The sequence below is a fragment of the Lissotriton helveticus genome, chromosome 11 (assembly GCF_964261635.1).
Source record: "Lissotriton helveticus chromosome 11, aLisHel1.1, whole genome shotgun sequence".
Lineage (NCBI taxonomy): Eukaryota > Metazoa > Chordata > Amphibia > Caudata > Salamandridae > Lissotriton > Lissotriton helveticus.
The window spans coordinates 1,053,101,338-1,053,119,657 of NC_136072.1; the positions used below are offsets into that span (position 1 = coordinate 1,053,101,338).

The following is an 18,320-nucleotide window of genomic DNA, read 5'->3' on the forward strand; positions in this document are numbered from 1 at the left end:
GCGCAGGGCCCTTGCTCCAGTTTGATAGTTCATTGTCTTCTTGAAGATATGTTGAGGAGTAACCCATTTCACAGGAAAACCTCGGCCGGTGATTGAATGGAATAGAACGGCGGATGCAACAGTTGTAGATTCAAACAAAAAGTGTTGTTTATATAAGTGTGTGTTCCTAGATTAGTTCAGACTTGAGACTTCAGACTACCTACCCAGCTTCTCTCCTTACCTCCTATGCAAAGCTCTCATACTGGTTCGAGATTTCAGACTTTGGTCTGCAGAGCTTTGATTGAGAACTTACCCCTTCACCCCAGACTCTGGCTATATTATGCTGAGACTCTACTGAGTTTCTTGAACTACTCTTCATGGGACATTACTGCTTTTATTTTCTCATATTATTGAACTGAATTTATTGAAGCCTTATGATTGCGCTCTCTCTCTCTCTCTCTCTCTCTCTCTCTCTCTCTCTCTCTCTCTCTCTCTCTCTCTCTCTCTCTCTCTCTCTCTCTCTCTCTCTCTCTCTCTCTCTCTCTCTCTGTAGTTCTAACTGACTCCTTTCTCTTAAACTTAGAATAGTGATTCTTTCAGTTATGGAACGTGCTAGTTAATTAATTATGTATTGTATTGGTAATCTGATTTGAATTATTCATTGATGAATAAAATTGACCAAATAAAGATAGGCTACTAAAGATTGAAATTAATAAAACCATTAAAACTATCTTCATTGACTCAAACTAAATATTAATGTATTGCTGATAAATTGTTGAAGTGATTAATGATTTGAAATGTTCTTCTCTACACAACAGCCAAGGTCCACTGGCCGACCGAGCGAGATTTAGCCTGGATGATTTGTAAACCAGAATACTTCATTTAAACTGATTCTCGCTCCAACAAGCCCTACAGAGCAGAGTACAAGTGGTTTGAAAGCCTCTGAAGGCCAGAAGTAATAGGCTCAGTTCCTTGCACACATAAAGCAACCTCTTCAGACACTATATGCCCTCGGCACACCCTACACCATAACGCTTAGAGCAGGGGTCTTCAAACTGTGGGGCGCGACCCCCAGGGGGGCCGTGGAGTGGTGTGAACGGGGTCGCGCTCCCAGTCACACTTCTGCCCTGGCCTCCATGGCTTAAGCTTCCCTCCTCCCCCGTCCTGTGTCTCAACCCGGGCTGCTACAGTGCAGCTCGCGCTGCTGGGGGCTCAGCTGGGCAGTGTCTGGAGTCTTATCTCCAGCACGCCCAAGTTTTTCACAGGTCTTTAAAGACCATTAGCAAATTTACATGCCTTTGTTAACTGGTCACCAAGGCTTAGTTTTTTAATGGTTCCAGTACCCACTGGGCCCCCACTCAGCCTATTCCTTACATTTGTTTTTTTACACTTACTGCTGTAGTGTGAGAATGCATTTAATGAAAAGGAATATAAAGTAGGGTTGCCAAAAGAAACATGCCTGCTGTGTGTTGATCACAGTGATCTTTAAAGAATGGCATGGGTGTCAGGAGGTTATCATTTTTAGTGTATATTGAATTAATAAACAGCTGTTCTGCTCATCTCTAAATCACACAGACAGAGCCACCGTCTGGAAGTCTGTCATAGTGCCAGTGTGCATAATTAGGTGCCAGTGCGGAGCACCGGAAACCACCTGCTCAAATTAGGCACTGGTGCTGAGGTGACAGGGAGAGAGGGACGTTGGTTCAAGAAGGTGTGGAAGACAAAGGGGAGATGTGAAAGATGAATCGGGGGACTGGAGAGGTGTAAGATACAAATAGACAAAAATTTGAATGGAGAGACTTGAGGTGAATGAGAAATGCTGAGGTGCACGGGAGGTGATGGGGCCAGAGAGGCCATGAAATAAATGCGAAAGACTGTTAGAGATGAGGGCAGTGAAAAGACAGAATGGCAAGAGGTGATTAAAGGTGAAGTGAGAGGTTGAATCAGGGGAGTTCAGAAGTTGTAAAAAGCGGTGAAAGAAAATGGCCTGCATTGTGAGAGAGGGATCCGGGGTTGGGAGAGGAGAGAAGAGAGGGGTGGAAGGAAGGGGGTGAGAGGAAACTGGCATGGGTAAACTGCTTAACTCTGCACAAGACTGCCAGTGTTTGAAGGGACCCTTGCTTCTCCCGGCCAGGGCCGGGAGAGATTCTAATGTGGCAGCGCGTACTCCTGCGGAGTGGGAGGCCCTTCACAAAGGTTGACTAGAAATCTTTCTGATGTTAATTGCTGTATTTTGGTTATAAATTGGTACTGATGGGGTGAACTCTTTCCTCAGTGATACTGTGTTAAAAAAAATTCAAAGTAATAAAGCAATGCTATCCCAAAATATGCAGCATCACAGAACATTATTTACATTTTCTACCCACACAATTTAGTCAAGCCTGTCGCATGGTTTGGTCCTCACCTGCCTCATAATTCCAGTGGCCCTGCCTATAGGTTTAGAAATTTTTGTCAGGAGGGGGTCCTTACGCCTGAAAATGTTAACAGGGGGGTCTCGGCATCCAAAAGTTTGAAGACCTCTGGCTTAGAGGTTCAGGCTTCATTGTGTAAGAAGCAGACCTTGATTCCTTCAGTCACATCTGACTGCGCCTACGCGCTTTCACTTGTAACAAGGTCCTTTGCATATGGTAGTCTTGCTCTTAAAGTTTCGTTATCACCAGCTTCTAGGCTAGATATAACCCAGCCCTATGAAAGATGGCATGTCGAGCCACACCTAATTTACCACAGTCTAGAAGTCAGCCTTTCCTGGACCTCTTGCAATATGGTTTATCAGCTTCTAAGCTCGCCCTCCCTGCCCCCATCTAGTTTAGATGCCATGTTTGCATGATCAGGTGAAAGTGCTGTTATCTGCAGGCATGCATGAATGTGAACCAAAAGATTATCTGGTTATGTGCAAAGCATGTATTTAGATGGGAAGTTGTGAAGTGCTAGATTTACTCCTTAAATAAATACTCCTTAATCCATCCGAGATATCTTGGGTAAGAGTTTATTAAGCATAGAGACCAACGTCAAGCCATCCGCCTCTGCTCCACTCCCGTTTGCCTCTCACCACAATCAAGCTCTCGCGAAAATAAAACATTCCCTGATTCTACAACTTAACCTTCTCACATACCCATGAAATACCACAGAAGTGTCTTTTTTGGCAAAACGCATATTCAATCTCTTCTTGAACAAATCAAGCAAAATAATGTAACTGCTAGAGCTGTGGGGTTAGCGTATCCATCATTCAACAGTAGTGTAAACAGCAGTCGTTTTTCTCCTATTCAATTCCCAGAACACCAGAACCTCTGTTTAGGCTCATGATTCGCTAGTTGGAAAACAGATGTTGGGCTACATCCACAACTGGAAAAGATAAAATCAGACCAGTGGGTCGTTCTTGCTCTAAAGAAAAGTTACTCTCTGTCATATTTTGCCATTCTGCCACCTGTCCCTTATCGCCTTTACCACATAGCAATAGAGTTAAACCTTACTACTCAAAATAGGTACTATCAAAATGTGTTACCCTCTCAGAGAAGGGCAGATCCTGTTAGCCAGACATGTTGTGAAGAAAAGAAGGGAGGTCTCCTTCCCAGTTTAAATCTAGGATTGCTAAACATGTTTCTGAAGACCGAAAACTTCTAACTACCTATGCCACTAGATGGAAGAATTCTAAGTTCTAAGTGACTATGCCACCACTGTTACTAATATAATGGTAGCTAAAGGATGTAGTTCTTCTTTACCCTTTCGTACTTTGGGACCGTCGGTGGTGGGTATGTCATCCAACTTGTTAGCATGCCATCTTTTGTATGAACGCCTCAAACATAGACTCTGCGTATGTGTGCTCGATTTGAAGGTGATAAAGTTGGGTCAGAAATGTTCTCCCTCAGTTGATGAGTTCTGAATTTCAAATGCTCTCGGACAGTAAAACTGCTGTGTTCTGTCTGAACAAGCAAGGTTTAGTAGATCAGAAACTGTTGTGCATGGACGCAGCAGACGTATAGGAATGAGCATATACCAATGAATTTGTCAGCAGCTCATCTTTTTAATTTGTATTTGTTTATGCTATCATTCTATTTGATATCCCTTCAAGTGCCCTTGTGGTCGCGCTCTCAACATCACTCCATTGTCCTCGTGTTCCACTGCACTGCAAGTATTGAAAAAGTTTCCATGTCCATTCTGTCACATGGGAATGGCTCATGTAAAGAATCTCCAAGAGCTGACACAATGTGATTACGTGGGCAAACTGGGATTTGTGCTCTGGTGCACTCTTCAATACAAGTTGTACTGTCCTAGTCTGGTCTGGTTAATTTAATCCTTCAATATTCTTATTGTGTAGTACATCCATTAGCATGCAAATTGCATTGTAACAGAGTTAATGTTTCTTTTTATATTTTCTGGCGATTTGGTTGCGACAAAATTAATCATGACGTTCCTTGATTCCATGTATTTATTATCTCAGCTACGTCACTTGAAAACTAGGTTTTATAATTATCGATATTCTGTACACCCTGCTGGGTACTCTGCGAAATGGCACAGTGAGTATATGATTAGATGTGGAGTGTCTATTGCTGAAAAGCGCCTAGGGAAGTCCGCTTTAGTTAATTGTGATTTCAATGTAACTTCTTTCTCCTGGATACCTGCAGATTGAGCTGCTGATTGGGGATGCCAATAATGTTCATAGAACTGATAATTATGTGTGGTACAAGTGTGGAAGTGTTGTCCTGACCATTCGCAGACTGTTCGTTCATCAGTTTGTAATATCGTTACAGATCCTGCCAGCAACAGCTTCCTGCTACTGGAGTACCCGTGACACGACAACGATTTGATCGTATGAGATTGCTTTTTGATGAGTACGTGAAAAGCAGAACCCTTCAAAATTGGAAGTTCTGGGTTGTATCTTTTTGTGTAGTTTTTCTAGCTCGGACTGTATTCAGTGTGTTGTTTCAGTTTCAAACATCGCTTTTCTGATTCCAAACATGGAACACTTTGCAAGCAATTGACTTTTGATTAATTGTACATGGTTTTCTTAAAAAGGTATCTGGGAAAGCCTCCACTAAGCTATAAACTGAGCAGATGTCTAGACCCCACTGCCCCACTCACCTGTTGACTTGTCCTCAAACCAGTCCAAGGCCCTTCCGGAAACTGCTTTGCTGCCTTGAGGCTCCCAGCTCATCTCCTTCAACTCTCTCTCTCATCCTCTCTTGCTTCTTCTCTGTCTTTTCCCTTCTCTTTCTCACCATTTTCTGTTTTTGTGCATTTTTTCCAGCCGTCTGAACTCTCATCTCTTTCACCCAGTTTTCTGCTTTAGCTTTAGCTCTTTTCAGCCATTTCTCATCTCCTCTCTTCCCCTTTTCCTTTATCTCTTTTTTGACCATTTCTTATCTTCTTTTTAACCCGTTTTCTGCTTTTTGCTATTTTCAGCTGTTTCTCATCTTTCATCTCGTTTTCTTCCCCTTTCTGCTTTTTAAAGTTATTTCCTCACCCCTTGATATCTCCTTAATGCATTCTTTGCCCCCCACACCCTCAAGCTTATTTTTCTGAATCCCACCTCCCCGCTCCTTACCTGCTTCTCCTCTTCTCTCATGCACAGTTCTACCCACCACCTCCCCATCCAGGACCTACTTAATGGCCGCCGCTGCTCAACACCATTGAGCAGTTGCCTAGGCCCCAACCTGCCTACCTACCAGCTGACTGGTCCTCTGACCATTCCAAGGCAATTCCGGACCCAGTTTCACTGTCTTAACCGCATGCGTGCGGGCGGAATTCCGCCTGTACGCTGAGATTTACTCATTTGCATGTTACGTGACGAGCTGGGCTCGTCATCAGCGTAGCAGGGGGCTACCTCATGACGAGCCCAGCTCGTCATCAGCGTCGAAGGGGTTAAGGATCCTGCGGCATGACAGGACTGCCATGGGAGGGGGAGGATGGGGGTGACTAGCGATCTTTTACAAAGACTCGATCACCTGCTCACCGACCACAGAGAACGCCACTCAGTTCATGGAACATCTGCCTTTCAAGCTTCAAGCATCTGCCTTTCAAGCTTCAAGTTACCCTAAACGGAACCCTCATCTATCAACCGCCAGGACCATAAGATACCTTCACCAACCTCTTCACAAAGTTCATCGCCCCCTTCACCAGAGACTCTAAACACTTCGTAGTCCTCGGAAGCTTCAACTTCCACCAGAAGACAGAACAGACCCTTGCTCCACAGCACTCCTAGAAAGCCTAAACAACATTGGACTAACCCAGCTCATTATAGAACCCACATACATCATCGGACACACATTGGACCCCATCTTCACCATCTTTAATGACATCAAGTTCAACTCAACCTCACCCCTCACATGTACCGACCACTGCTTAATCCACTTCAAGATCAACACAGTGCAGACCAACTCACCCACCAACGTCAACCTACCCAGCCGCAGTTGGAGCAAAATCTCAGAAACACAATGACTGCACTCACTAGCCACCTCGAGCTCCGCCACCTACTGGACAACTCACAACCAGGATACAGCACATCATCTGCACTAATCATAGCCACTGATGATATCAGGACCATCCTTGACAGAGGAGAAACAGCCACCTTCATCCTGCTCGACCTCCCAATGGCATTTGACACAGTCTCCCACAACACATGCTTCAGAAGACTCCAGGAGGGCTGTATACAAGAACCTCTGCTTAACAGGATATCCTCCTGCCTTACAGGAAGAACCCAAAGAGTCAGACTGCCACCCTTCACATTAGAAGCCAAAGAACTGGTATTCAGAATCCCACAGGATTCTTCGCCCAGCCCAGCCCTGTTCAACGTCTGCATGGCTCCACTCGCTAACATCATCAGATCTGAAGACATCACCTTCATCTCCTATACAGACGATACCTAATTCAGCCTCTCCCTGACACTAGCCACCAGGCAAACTTCACCAATGGCTTGCCCCTTTGTAGTGAAATGGATGAGAACCAGGTGATTGAAACTGAATTCTGGCTAGACTGAAAGTACTGGTCTTTGATAACAAGAACTCCACGTGGGACGACACCTGGTGGATGACAGAACTGGGACCAACACCCAGCAACCAAGCCAGAAATCTGGGAATCATTCTAGACAAAAAGCTCAACATGAAGGCACAGGTCAATGCAGTGAGCTCTGCTTGCTTTCACATCCTACAAATGCTATGAAAAATCTTCAAGTGGCTTCCTCAGAACACCAAACGAAACGTGATACAAGCAGGCATCATAAGCCGAGTCGACTACAGGAACTCACTGTATGCTGGAATTTCCAAACAACTCCTAAACAGATTCAAGACTCATACTCAACTTCCCCCACCCACATCTCACCCCACCTGCATATGCTCCACAGGCTCCCCATTCACAAACACAGGCAATTAAAACTCCGCATGCACACCTACAAAGCCCTACTCAACATGTGACCCCCTTACTACAAGAGCCACATACACTTTCAAAAGCCATCAAGACACCTATGCTCAGTCTCGCACTCACTCGCGCACACATACCCCTAATTAAAAAATGCAGAACAATAGGTCGCAGTTTCTCCTACATAGCAACCCAAAACATGGAGCGACCTTCTTCAGCATATCAGAGCCTCCTCGCCACTAGAGTTTCGCAAGTCGCTGAAGATCTGCCTCTTTGAATAATGTGACTGGTATCACAAGCCTACTCACCTGCTCAAGCGCCCTGATACCCTTGCTGGTCATTGGTGCGCTATGCTAATCAACATAATATAAATGAGACGACCCTTAAGTTAACCATACTGAAATCTTTTTTAGAAATTAACCACTACTCTGATTTTATGTTTGCTTGAGCCTTTGGTGTCAGAAGTTGGCTGCATGTGTGTGAACAAATACAAATTCATAGAAGCAGCCCTATTAATACATATGTACTCTAGTACCACATGAATATACTATCACTGTTTATAGGAAACCTCTCTTTGCCAAGAAAAGGTACTGTGAGACCAAAATTTCAAAGGCTTATAACTAAGGCAAATGCATAATATAACAATGAGAGAGCTACAGTCTGCAGAGAAACTACATATTTCAAATGTTTAAGATGATCTACATATGTAAGAATTAAAGATATGTCATACACACATCAACATCATAACAGTAATGATCATTGCACAATCTTGTTGAGTAATGATCTGCTATTATTACAGCCCACCCGTTGCTTACCATTTGTTGGCTTTGTCATTTTCATTTGCTTGCTTCTTATTCAATGACTTTCCTCGTACCTGCTTGGCCCATATTGTGTTTGTCCCTCCCATGGAGCATAGCCTTTGTCTCCAGCACTGGATCTTTCATAGATCCACATGCTTGAATCACTCCCCATTGCTGCAGTGGGATATCATGTCTTATCTCAAAAGGTATAGGTGCTTCTCCCCCCCATGCTCTGTCTAGCTCTCTCTAACCCATGTGCTTCTCCCTTGCTCCATGTTGCACTCTCCCTCATGTGCTTCCCTTCTCCATGTGTTTCCCCTCACCTCTATATTTTTCTTTCCTGTGTTTTCCTCTGCCTCACCCTCTGTGTTGTTCCCTTCCTCATGTGCTGCTTTTCCCCTTTGACACCCACTTTGTTTTCACTTTAACCCGCTCCCCCTGACCTGTTCCCCTGCCTCCCAAAATATATTTTCTATTTTGAGCTCTAGGCAGCCATTAAAAAAAGCAAAACGTTGTTTTAATTTTGTATTAGTTTACAGATTAGTCATCAAGCACCCACTAACAAAATGGCGTGGCCTCATCATTGTGGCTTTTTTAATTTGCTTTTTAGCCATTCTACACAGCATCCGCACATTTTTTTTGCTGATGCTGTACAACATTGCCAAAAGGCATTGGCAAAGCCAATAGGTTTCAAAGTCAAGACCTAGTAGTTTCCAAATGCTTGTTTTTCTTTGACCGACCCCACTGTAGTGGACTGCTGTGTGGCTTCTATCTATGCAATCAAAAATCTGATAGAGCATTCTAGGTGCAGATTTCTTACCTAAGAATTATTCCCAGGTGTGAGACTGGATCCGGAATTTTTTTTGTGAGCAATCCCCCTGCGTGCTGGTGTGGTGGTGTCATTCAGCTCCGCTGCCTATATAGGCGCTACCCCAGCGCTCTGACATCAGTTTTTTCTTTCTGCGTCAGTCAGCACAGATCCAGAGAAGAGCTACTCTAGTCACTTTATGACTGATCTTTTTCAAACTTTTGTCAAAGACTTTTTGGAGACTTAGTCATCGTCGAGGTGCCTGCAGATGCAGGGGCGTGACTCCTTCACTCTTAGGGAGATTCCTTCTTACTATCTTGATGCTTGCAGAGTCATGGGGGACTCCGGGAGGGGACGCTACTGTAGTGGACTGACCAGTCAGATGCTGCCAGGGTCCTCTGCCCCTCTAAGATTCAAGGGGCCACCGGGCAGAGCTCTGGGCACCTCCCAGGGGATGAGCTGGACTAGGGGGTGGTCACTCCCCGGTTCTTTTTTGTAGTTTCGCGCCAGAGCGGGTGCCAAGGGCCCCTGGACTGGGGCAAACATTTTTATGCAAGGAGGGTACCAAATGTGCCCTTCAAAGCAGTCTGGAGGCGATCGGAAGCACCTCCACCCTAGCCTAAGACACCTATGTCTAAAGGAGAGGTGGCTACACCTCTCCTCTACAGGAAATCCTTTGTTCCGCCTTTCCCTGCCCGAGTTAAGCTCAGCAGCAGGAGGGCAGAACCATGTCTGGGGTCTGCAGCAGTACTGGCTTTCATGCAGACCCTGCAAGGCTACACAGGTAGTCATGGGGGGTCCTCTAAGGAGCCCACCAGTACACGGTATCATGCAACTAGCACCGGAATCGATGTAGTAGCATGATTCCAACATGTTTGATACCAAACATTATCAGGCTTGATGAAGCCATTATGTAGTTGGACATCTCAGCTTGGCCAGTGTCCACTACATACTTTAAAAGGGCTTCCCCGCACTTACAAAGCTCAGAGAACGGACTCCAGGGTTTTTTGGGGTGTCTCTGCTCATGCATGGGCACCCTCACACTTAAAACCATGCACCCTGCCTGTGGGCTGTAAGGCCTACTGTGGTGATGTGATTAAGTCAGAGACCTGTGAGGATTCCGTGATCTCATCTGGAGTGTTGTGCACAGCATTCCCTGGATGTTCTCACTGTGGCAGTTACTACCTGTGCTTTAGCTGTACTAGGGACGGCTCTCTGTTTCCCCCAATAAACAATCTACAATTGAGAATCGCCACTGCATTGCTCCACATCTTTTCACTGGCGACAGAAGATGGGATGCGATCCTGCCCTGCTTGTCTATTGACTTTCATCTATCGTTCCTGATTGTTCACTGTCTGGGCTCAACCGTGAAGCTCACTCGTGCACTACATTGTGCTCACCATCTCGAGCTTCCCCGCGCGCACAAGCTCTACTTACTGGCTCGTGTGGCCGCTAATGTTTTCTCTGCCCCAGCGTCTTTCCGAACTCTCTCAGAGTAGGGATTCTTCGTGTGAGTATTCAGCTCCTGTGACGTCCTGCGCAGCACCTTCATTCAAACGCAGCGTCTTCCCGTAATTGCATTGTGGAACGCAGCGTCCACAACGCACTACGTCATTCAAGTCTTGGAAGCTGTTATTCAACGTTTTGCGCTGACATGTTCAGCTGTAGCGTGCCAATTCACCCTCTTCATGGTATACCAAACTCGATCTTAAGGCTGCCTACCATCAAGTCGAACTACATGCTCAGTCCCAACATCTCACAGCTTTAGTCACCCCGATGGTGTATTTCAATTTTGTCGCCTCCCCTTTGGTCTTGCTTCATCTGCCGCCGTATTTCAAAGATTGATGACTGAGATGTTTCATTATAATCCTCATGTGGTTGTTTTCCAAGACGACATTCTCATTTTCACCCGAACTGAAGCTGAGCATGATTCTGTTCTTGATCAGGTATTCAATGTTCTAGCAAACAGAGGGGTTACTTTACAAAAAAACAAGTGTACCTTTAAGGTTAAGGAAATTGAGTATCTAGGTCATGTCATCTCCGAACAAGATATCAAACCCAGACCAGGTCTTATAAAAACTATAGTCGATGCATCTCTTCCTCAAAACAAAGAACAACTCATGTCCTTCCTTGGACTCTGTGAATTTTATTCGAAATTTATGAGGGACTTCGCCAAGACCACAGAATGTTTCAGGGCACTACTAAAGAAAGGATCAATCTTTATATGGTCTGAAGAGTGCCCAAAAGGGTTCCAATCCATCAAGGATCACATAGTGCAAGCTCCTGCTTTGCAAGCATTTGTAGAAGGAAAGCAAACCATTATCAATGTGGATGCCTCCAGGAATGGTCTAGGAGCTGTTCTCTCAACACGCTAATAGAAAAGAAGTTACAGTTGGATTTGCATCCAGGACTCTTCGTCCTGTTGAACTGAAATATTCTGTCATTAAAAAAGAACTTTTGGCCTGTGTATGGAGCATTGAAAAATTCAAACAATATGTGTGGGGCAGATCTTTTATTCTCAAGACCGACCATCGTCCCTTGGTAGACATCCTTTCAGGTAAAAACATCAAGCGTACTACGGCTCGCCTAGCACGTTTATCAACAAAACTCTTAGAATACACTTTTAGTGTAGAATACATACCTGGAGGAAAGAACTGCAGAGCAGACTGTATATCAAGACTTCTCATCCCTGATACAGATGAGCAAAACTGGGAAACTGAGGTTGAAGAATGCTTTGTGGCACTATACAAGACAACTTATCCTTTGCAGAAGATGACTGGATTACGCAAGATGATAAGGATTCTATTCTCAAGGAGGTTGCATCTTTGATTAAGAAAGGCTGGCCAAGGTAGAGGTGTCTTTCACCCGATCTTCAGATGTTCTGGAAAGTTAGTGACAAACTTTCAGTGGAAGGTGGAAAAGTAGTCAGGGGCAATACGCTCATTCCTCCTCCTTGTTACAGAGAGAAGATCATTCTAGCTGCACATTCTGGTCATCTTGGAGCAACTATTACAAAGAGGAAAGTCAGGAGTTACTTTTGGTGGCCCAGAATGGATATGCAAATTGATGACTTGGTGAGACAATGTTCACGCTGTAACGCCAGTGACAAAATCTTAGTACTTGAAGGTACAGGTAAATCTCCCGTACCACCACCTGGCAGAGCTTGGCAAAAACTTAGCATGGATTTTCTTGGACCATTCCATGTCCTTCCTTGTACTTTTTAGTCCTCATTGACCATTTGTCCAGGTGGGTGGAAGTTGAACCCATTTCTACACCGGGTTCAAAGAGTGTCATTAACCGTTTGAACTTTTGGAAAAAGGGGTTGGTGATGGACAGAGTTTCTGAATGATGCAGAATACTCTTACCAAGTCAAGAGATCATGGTTTTAATCCATCACCTGTTTTTTAGCTCATTGCACCATCCCAGCTCAGAACCTGGCTATATGCAAATTAGTCTGTTCCTGTCCCAGTGCATGATGGGAACAGGGCAAACCAAACTACCAAGCCAATTCTTATACTGGGAAGAAGACAAGCTTCCGGGGACCGGTTTCTGGCATCACAGCCTTCGTCGGCCCGACTTGCTTGAATCCTGATGGTGCAATGAGCAAGGGACTCACGTCTGAGTATACCCTCCCACACATAGTGTGGATAAAATCGATTTTGGAAAAAGGGGGTGGTGATGGACAGAGTTTCTGAATGATGCAGAATACTCTTACCAAGTCAAGAGATCATGGTTTTAATCAATCACCTGTTTTTTAGCTCATTGCACCATCCCAGCTCAGAACCTGGCTATATGCAAATTAGTCTGTTCCTGTCCCAGTGCATGATGGGAACAGGGCAAAATCAAACTACCAAGCCAATTCTTATACTGGGAAGGAGACAAGCTTCCGGGGACCGGTTTCTGGCATCACAGCCTTCGTCGGCCCGGCTTGCTTGAATCCTGATGGTGCAATGAGCAAGGGACTCACGTCTGAGTATACCCTCCCACACATAGTGTGGATAAAATCGATTTTGGAAAAAAGGGGGTGGTGATGGACAGAGTTTATTATGAATCCGAAACCGGTCCCAGGATGCTTGTTTCCGGTCCAGGGAAGATATGGCTTGGCAGTTCGGGCTGGACTGTTCCCATAAGGCACAGGGTCAGACTGATTTGCATGTAGCCATTTCTGAACTGTGGTGGCTGAGTGAACTAAAGAATGGTGATGGATTAAATCCAGATCAGTTGACTGGGGGTGAGTGTTTGATTTGTTCAAGCGCTCCGTCCATCATCCTCTTTTGTATCGCTTTGTTCGCCCTAAATGTGGCAGGGTATGCTCAGACGTGAGTCCCTTGTTCACTTGGCCACTGGATTCAAGATAGCCAGGCTGATGAGGATTATGAATCCGAAACCGGTGCCAGGATGCTTGTTTCCGGTCCAGGGAAGACATGGCTTGGCAGTTCGGGCTGGACTGTTCCCATAAGGCACAGGGTCAGACTGATTTTCATGTAGCCATGTCTGAACTGGGGTGGCTGAGTGAACTAAAGAATGGTGATGGATTAAACCCAGATCAGTTGACTGGGGGTGAGTGTTTGATTTGTTCAAGCGCTCCGTCCATCATCCTCTTTTGTATCGCTTTGTTCGCCCTAAATGTGGCAGGGTATGCTCAGACGTGAGTCCCTTGTTCACTTGGCCACTGGATTCAAGATAGCCTGGCCGACCAGGATTATGAATCCGAAACCGGTCCCAGGATGCTTGTTTCCGGTCCAGGGAAGACATGGCTTGGCAGTTCGGGCTGGACTGTTCCCATAAGGCACAGGGTCAGACTGATTTGCATGTAGCCATGTCTGAACTGGGGTGGCTGAATGAACTAAAGAATGGTGATGGATTAAACCCAGATCAGTTGACTGGGGGTGAGTGTTTGATTTGTTCAAGCGCTCCGTCCATCATCCTCTTTTGTATCGCTTTGTTCGCCCTAAATGTGGCAGGGTATGCTCAGACGTGAGTCCCTTGTTCACTTGGCCACTGGATTCAAGATAGCCTGGCTGATGAGGATTATGAATCCGAAACCGGTCCCAGGATGCTTGTTTCCGGTCCAGGGAAGACATGGCTTGGCATTTCGGGCTGGACTATTCCCATAAGGCACAGGGTCAGACTGATTTGCATGTAGCCATGTCTGAACTGGGGTGGCTGAGTGAACTAAAGAATGGTGATGGATTAAACCCAGATCAGTTGACTGGGGGTGAGTGTTTGATTTGTTCAAGCGCTCCGTCCATCATCCTCTTTTGTATCGCTTTGTTCGCCCTAAATGTGGCAGGGTATGCTCAGACGTGAGTCCCTTGTTCACTTGGCCACTGGATTCAAGATAGCCTGGCTGATGAGGATTATGAATCCGAAACCGGTCCCAGGATGCTTGTTTCCGGTCCAGGGAAGACATGGCTTGGCAGTTCGGGCTGGACTGTTCCCATAAGGCACAGGGTCAGACTGATTTGCATGTAGCATGTCTGAACTGGGGTGGCTGAGTGAACTAAAGAATGGTGATGGATTAAACCCAGATCAGTTGACTGGGGGTGAGTGTTTGATTTGTTCAAGCGCTCCGTCCATCATCCTCTTTTGTATCGCTTTGTTCGCCCTAAATGTGGCAGGGTATGCTCAGACGTGAGTCCCTTGTTCACTTGGCCACTGGATTCAAGATAGCCTGGCTGATGAGGATTATGAATCCGAAACCGGTCCCAGGATGCTTGTTTCCGGTCCAGGGAAGACATGGCTTGGCAGTTCGGGCTGGACTGTTCCCATAAGGCACAGGGTCAGACTGATTTGTATGTAGCCATGTCTGAACTGGGGTGGCTGAGTGAACTAAAGAATGGTGATGGATTAAACCCAGATCAGTTGACTGGGGGTGAGTGTTTGATTTGTTCAAGCGCTCCGTCCATCATCCTCTTTTGTATCGCTTTGTTCGCCCTAAATGTGGCAGGGTATGCTCAGACGTGAGTCCCTTGTTCACTTGGCCACTGGATTCAAGATAGCCTGGCTGATGAGGATTATGAATCGGAAACCGGTCCCAGGATGCTTGTTTCCGGTCCAGGGAAGACATGGCTTGGCAGTTCGGGCTGGACTGTTCCCATAAGGCACAGGGTCAGACTGATTTGCATGTAGCCATGTCTGAACTGGGGTGGCTGAGTGAACTAAAGAATGGTGATGGATTAAACCCAGATCAGTTGACTGGGGGTGAGTGTTTGATTTGTTCAAGCGCTCCGTCCATCATCCTCTTTTGTATCGCTTTGTTCGCCCTAAATGTGTCCGGGTATGCTCAGACGTGAGTCCCTTGTTCACTTGGCCACTGGATTCAAGATAGCCTGGCTGATGAGAATTATGAATCCGAAACCGGTCCCAGGATGCTTGTTTCCGGTCCAGGGAAGACATGGCTTGGCAGTTCGGGCTGGACTGTTCCCATAAGGCACAGGGTCAGACTGATTTGCATGTAGCCATGTCTGAACTGGGGTGGCTGAGTGAACTAAAGAATGGTGATGAATTAAACCCAGATCAGTTGACTGGGGGTGAGTGTTTGATTTGTTCAAGCGCTCCGTCCATCATCCTCTTTTGTATCGCTTTGTTCGCCCTAAATGTGGCAGGGTATGCTCAGACGTGAGTCCCTTGTTCACTTGGCCACTGGATTCAAGATAGCCTGGCTGATGAGGATTATGAATCCGAAACCGGTCCCAGGATGCTTGTTTCCGGTACAGGGAAGACATGGCTTGGCAGTTCGGGCTGGACTGTTCCCATAAGGCACAGGGTCAGACTGATTTGCATGTAGCCATGTCTGAACTGGGGTGGCTGAGTGAACTAAAGAATGGTGATGGATTAAACCCAGATCAGTTGACTGGGGGTGAGTGTTTGATTTGTTCAAGCGCTCCGTCCATCATCCTCTTTTGTATCGCTTTGTTCGCCCTAAATGTGGCAGGGTATGCTCAGACGTGAGTCCCTTGTTCACTTGGCCACTGGATTCAAGATAGCCTTGCTGATGAGGATTATGAATCCGAAACCGGTCCCAGGATGCTTGTTTCCGGTCCAGGGAAGACATGGCTTGGCAGTTCGGGCTGGACTGTTCCCATAAGGCACAGGGTCAGACTGATTTGTATGTAGCCATGTCTGAACTGGGGTGGCTGAGTGAACTAAAGAATGGTGATGGATTAAACCCAGATCAGTTGACTGGGGGTGAGTGTTTGATTTGTTCAAGCGCTCCGTCCATCATCCTCTTTTGTATCGCTTTGTTCGCCCTAAATGTGGCAGGGTATGCTCAGACGTGAGTCCCTTGTTCACTTGGCCACTGGATTCAAGATAGCCTGGCTGATGAGGATTATGAATCGGAAACCGGTCCCAGGATGCTTGTTTCCGGTCCAGGGAAGACATGGCTTGGCAGTTCGGGCTGGACTGTTCCCATAAGGCACAGGGTCAGACTGATTTGCATTTAGCCATGTCTGAACAGGGGTGGCTGAGTGAACTAAAGAATGGTGATGGATTAAATCCAGATCAGTTGACTGGGGGTGAGTGTTTGATTTGTTCAAGCGCTCCGTCCATCATCCTCTTTTGTATCGCTTTGTTCGCCCTAAATGTGTCAGGGTATGCTCAGACGTGAGTCCCTTGTTCACTTGGCCACTGGATTCAAGATAGCCTGGCTGATGAGGATTATGAATCTGAAACCGGTCCCAGGATGCTTGTTTCCGGTCCAGGGAAGACATGGCTTGGCAGTTCGGGCTGGACTGTTCCCATAAGGCACAGGGTCAGACTGATTTGCATGTAGCCATGTCTGAACTGGGGTGGCTGAGTGAACTAAAGAATGGTGATGGATTAAACCCAGATCAGTTGACTGGGGGTGAGTGTTTGATTTGTTCAAGCGCTCCGTCCATCATCCTCTTTTGTATCGCTTTGTTCGCCCTAAATGTGGCAGGGTATGCTCAGACGTGAGTCCCTTGTTCACTTGGCCACTGGATTCAAGATAGCCTGGCTGATGAGGATTATGAATCCGAAACCGGTCCCAGGATGCTTTTTTCCAGTCCAGGGAAGACATGGCTTGGCAGTTCGGGCTGGACTGTTCCCATAAGGCACAGGGTCAGACTGATTTGCATGTAGCCATGTCTGAACTGGGGTGGCTGAGTGAACTAAAGAATGGTGATAGATTAAACCCAGATCAGTTGAGAGGGTTATCCTGAGGAAATCCTCACCGACAACAGTGTTTAATTAGTTTCACTTGAAATGACCTCATTCCTACATTCTTGCAGTATCAAACATACTAGGACTCCACTCGACAATCCACAAAGTAATGGAAAAGCTGAGAGGTTTAACAGGGTAGTGGTGGAATGTGTGCAAGCAGCTTTCAGGTCTAAATCCTGTGTTTTCCAAGCTGTGAAAGATCTTGTCTGGTCATATCGCACTTCACCTCATGTAGCTACCAATTTTTCTCCGTTTGAACTTATGAGGGGCAGAAAAGCATCTTCCCAAGTGTATCCCTTTTGGATGGTTAAATCATTTCATCTTGGTTGCGACATGAGGTGAATGTGGGAATCTGCAAGGAAAACTTCAAGTGAAGTTTGTTCTAAACCTTACCAATTCTCCACCACAAAAGAAACTCACAGACTCCGTGTTGGAGACTGGGTCAGGGTCAAAAATCCCGTCTCAGTAAGAAAAGGTTTTTCTAAATTTCTTGATTCACAACAAATTGTAGAAATGCGAAAAAACGCTGTTAAGTTGTCTAATGGAAACTGGTGGAGCACTTCTCGTGTCGCCAAGGATGCTTCCATTCCTTCTGAAACTGTCAAAGTCAACCAAAATGTTTCAAGGGGGAATGGTGTTGGGAAAAGTACCAGAGTCTGTGTTAGACCATGAAAACTACAAGACTATGCCTACGTTTTATTGTTTGTTTTCTAGACTACGAAAACTACAAGACTGTGCCTAAGTTTTATTGTTTGTTTTCCTTTTAGCCTGTTTCCGTCTTACAACTGCTCCCTCTTTTCCTTTCTTTATCCCTTCTCCTTTCTGGTCTTCACGTTATGTTATTTTATCAAAAGGGAGAGGTGTGGCGATGTGATTATGAGACCTGTGAGCATTCCGTGATATCATCTGGAGTGTTGTGCTCAGCATTGCCTGGATGTTCTCACTGTGGCAGTTACTACCTTTGCTTTAGCTGTACTAGCCACGGCTCTCTGTTTCCCCCTAATAAACAATCTTCAATTGAGAATCTACACTGCGTTGCTCCACATCTTTTCACCTACCTTAGGGTGGGACTTATAGGTTTTAAATGCTGTGACCAGGTTATAAGGAAAATCCTATATCTGTAGTGAAAAGTGCATGCACCACTTCATGCAGACTGCAATGGCAGACCAGCAGGCACAGTTTGCATGGTCTCCAAT

The 18,320-nt window shown here is 45.8% G+C and overlaps 1 protein-coding gene across 4 annotated transcripts in view; it reads left to right on the forward strand.

Annotated features, from left to right (window-relative positions):
• MLXIP (MLX interacting protein) overlaps positions 1-18,320 on the forward strand; it is a 1,607,115-nt gene that overhangs the window by 1,451,019 nt on the left and 137,776 nt on the right. For 2 of the 4 annotated variants that reach the window (XR_013602573.1, XM_078667551.1), the window contains exon 15: positions 4,728-4,808. Coding sequence is in view for 3 of the 4 variants with exons in the window: in XM_078667551.1 (XP_078523677.1) it covers positions 4,728-4,808 (81 nt within the window). In the remaining variant the exon portion in view is untranslated. Of the gene's footprint in view, positions 1-4,727; positions 4,852-18,320 lie in introns of all 4 variants that reach the window. The other 2 variants (XM_078667550.1, XM_078667552.1) reach the window with 1 other exon arrangement.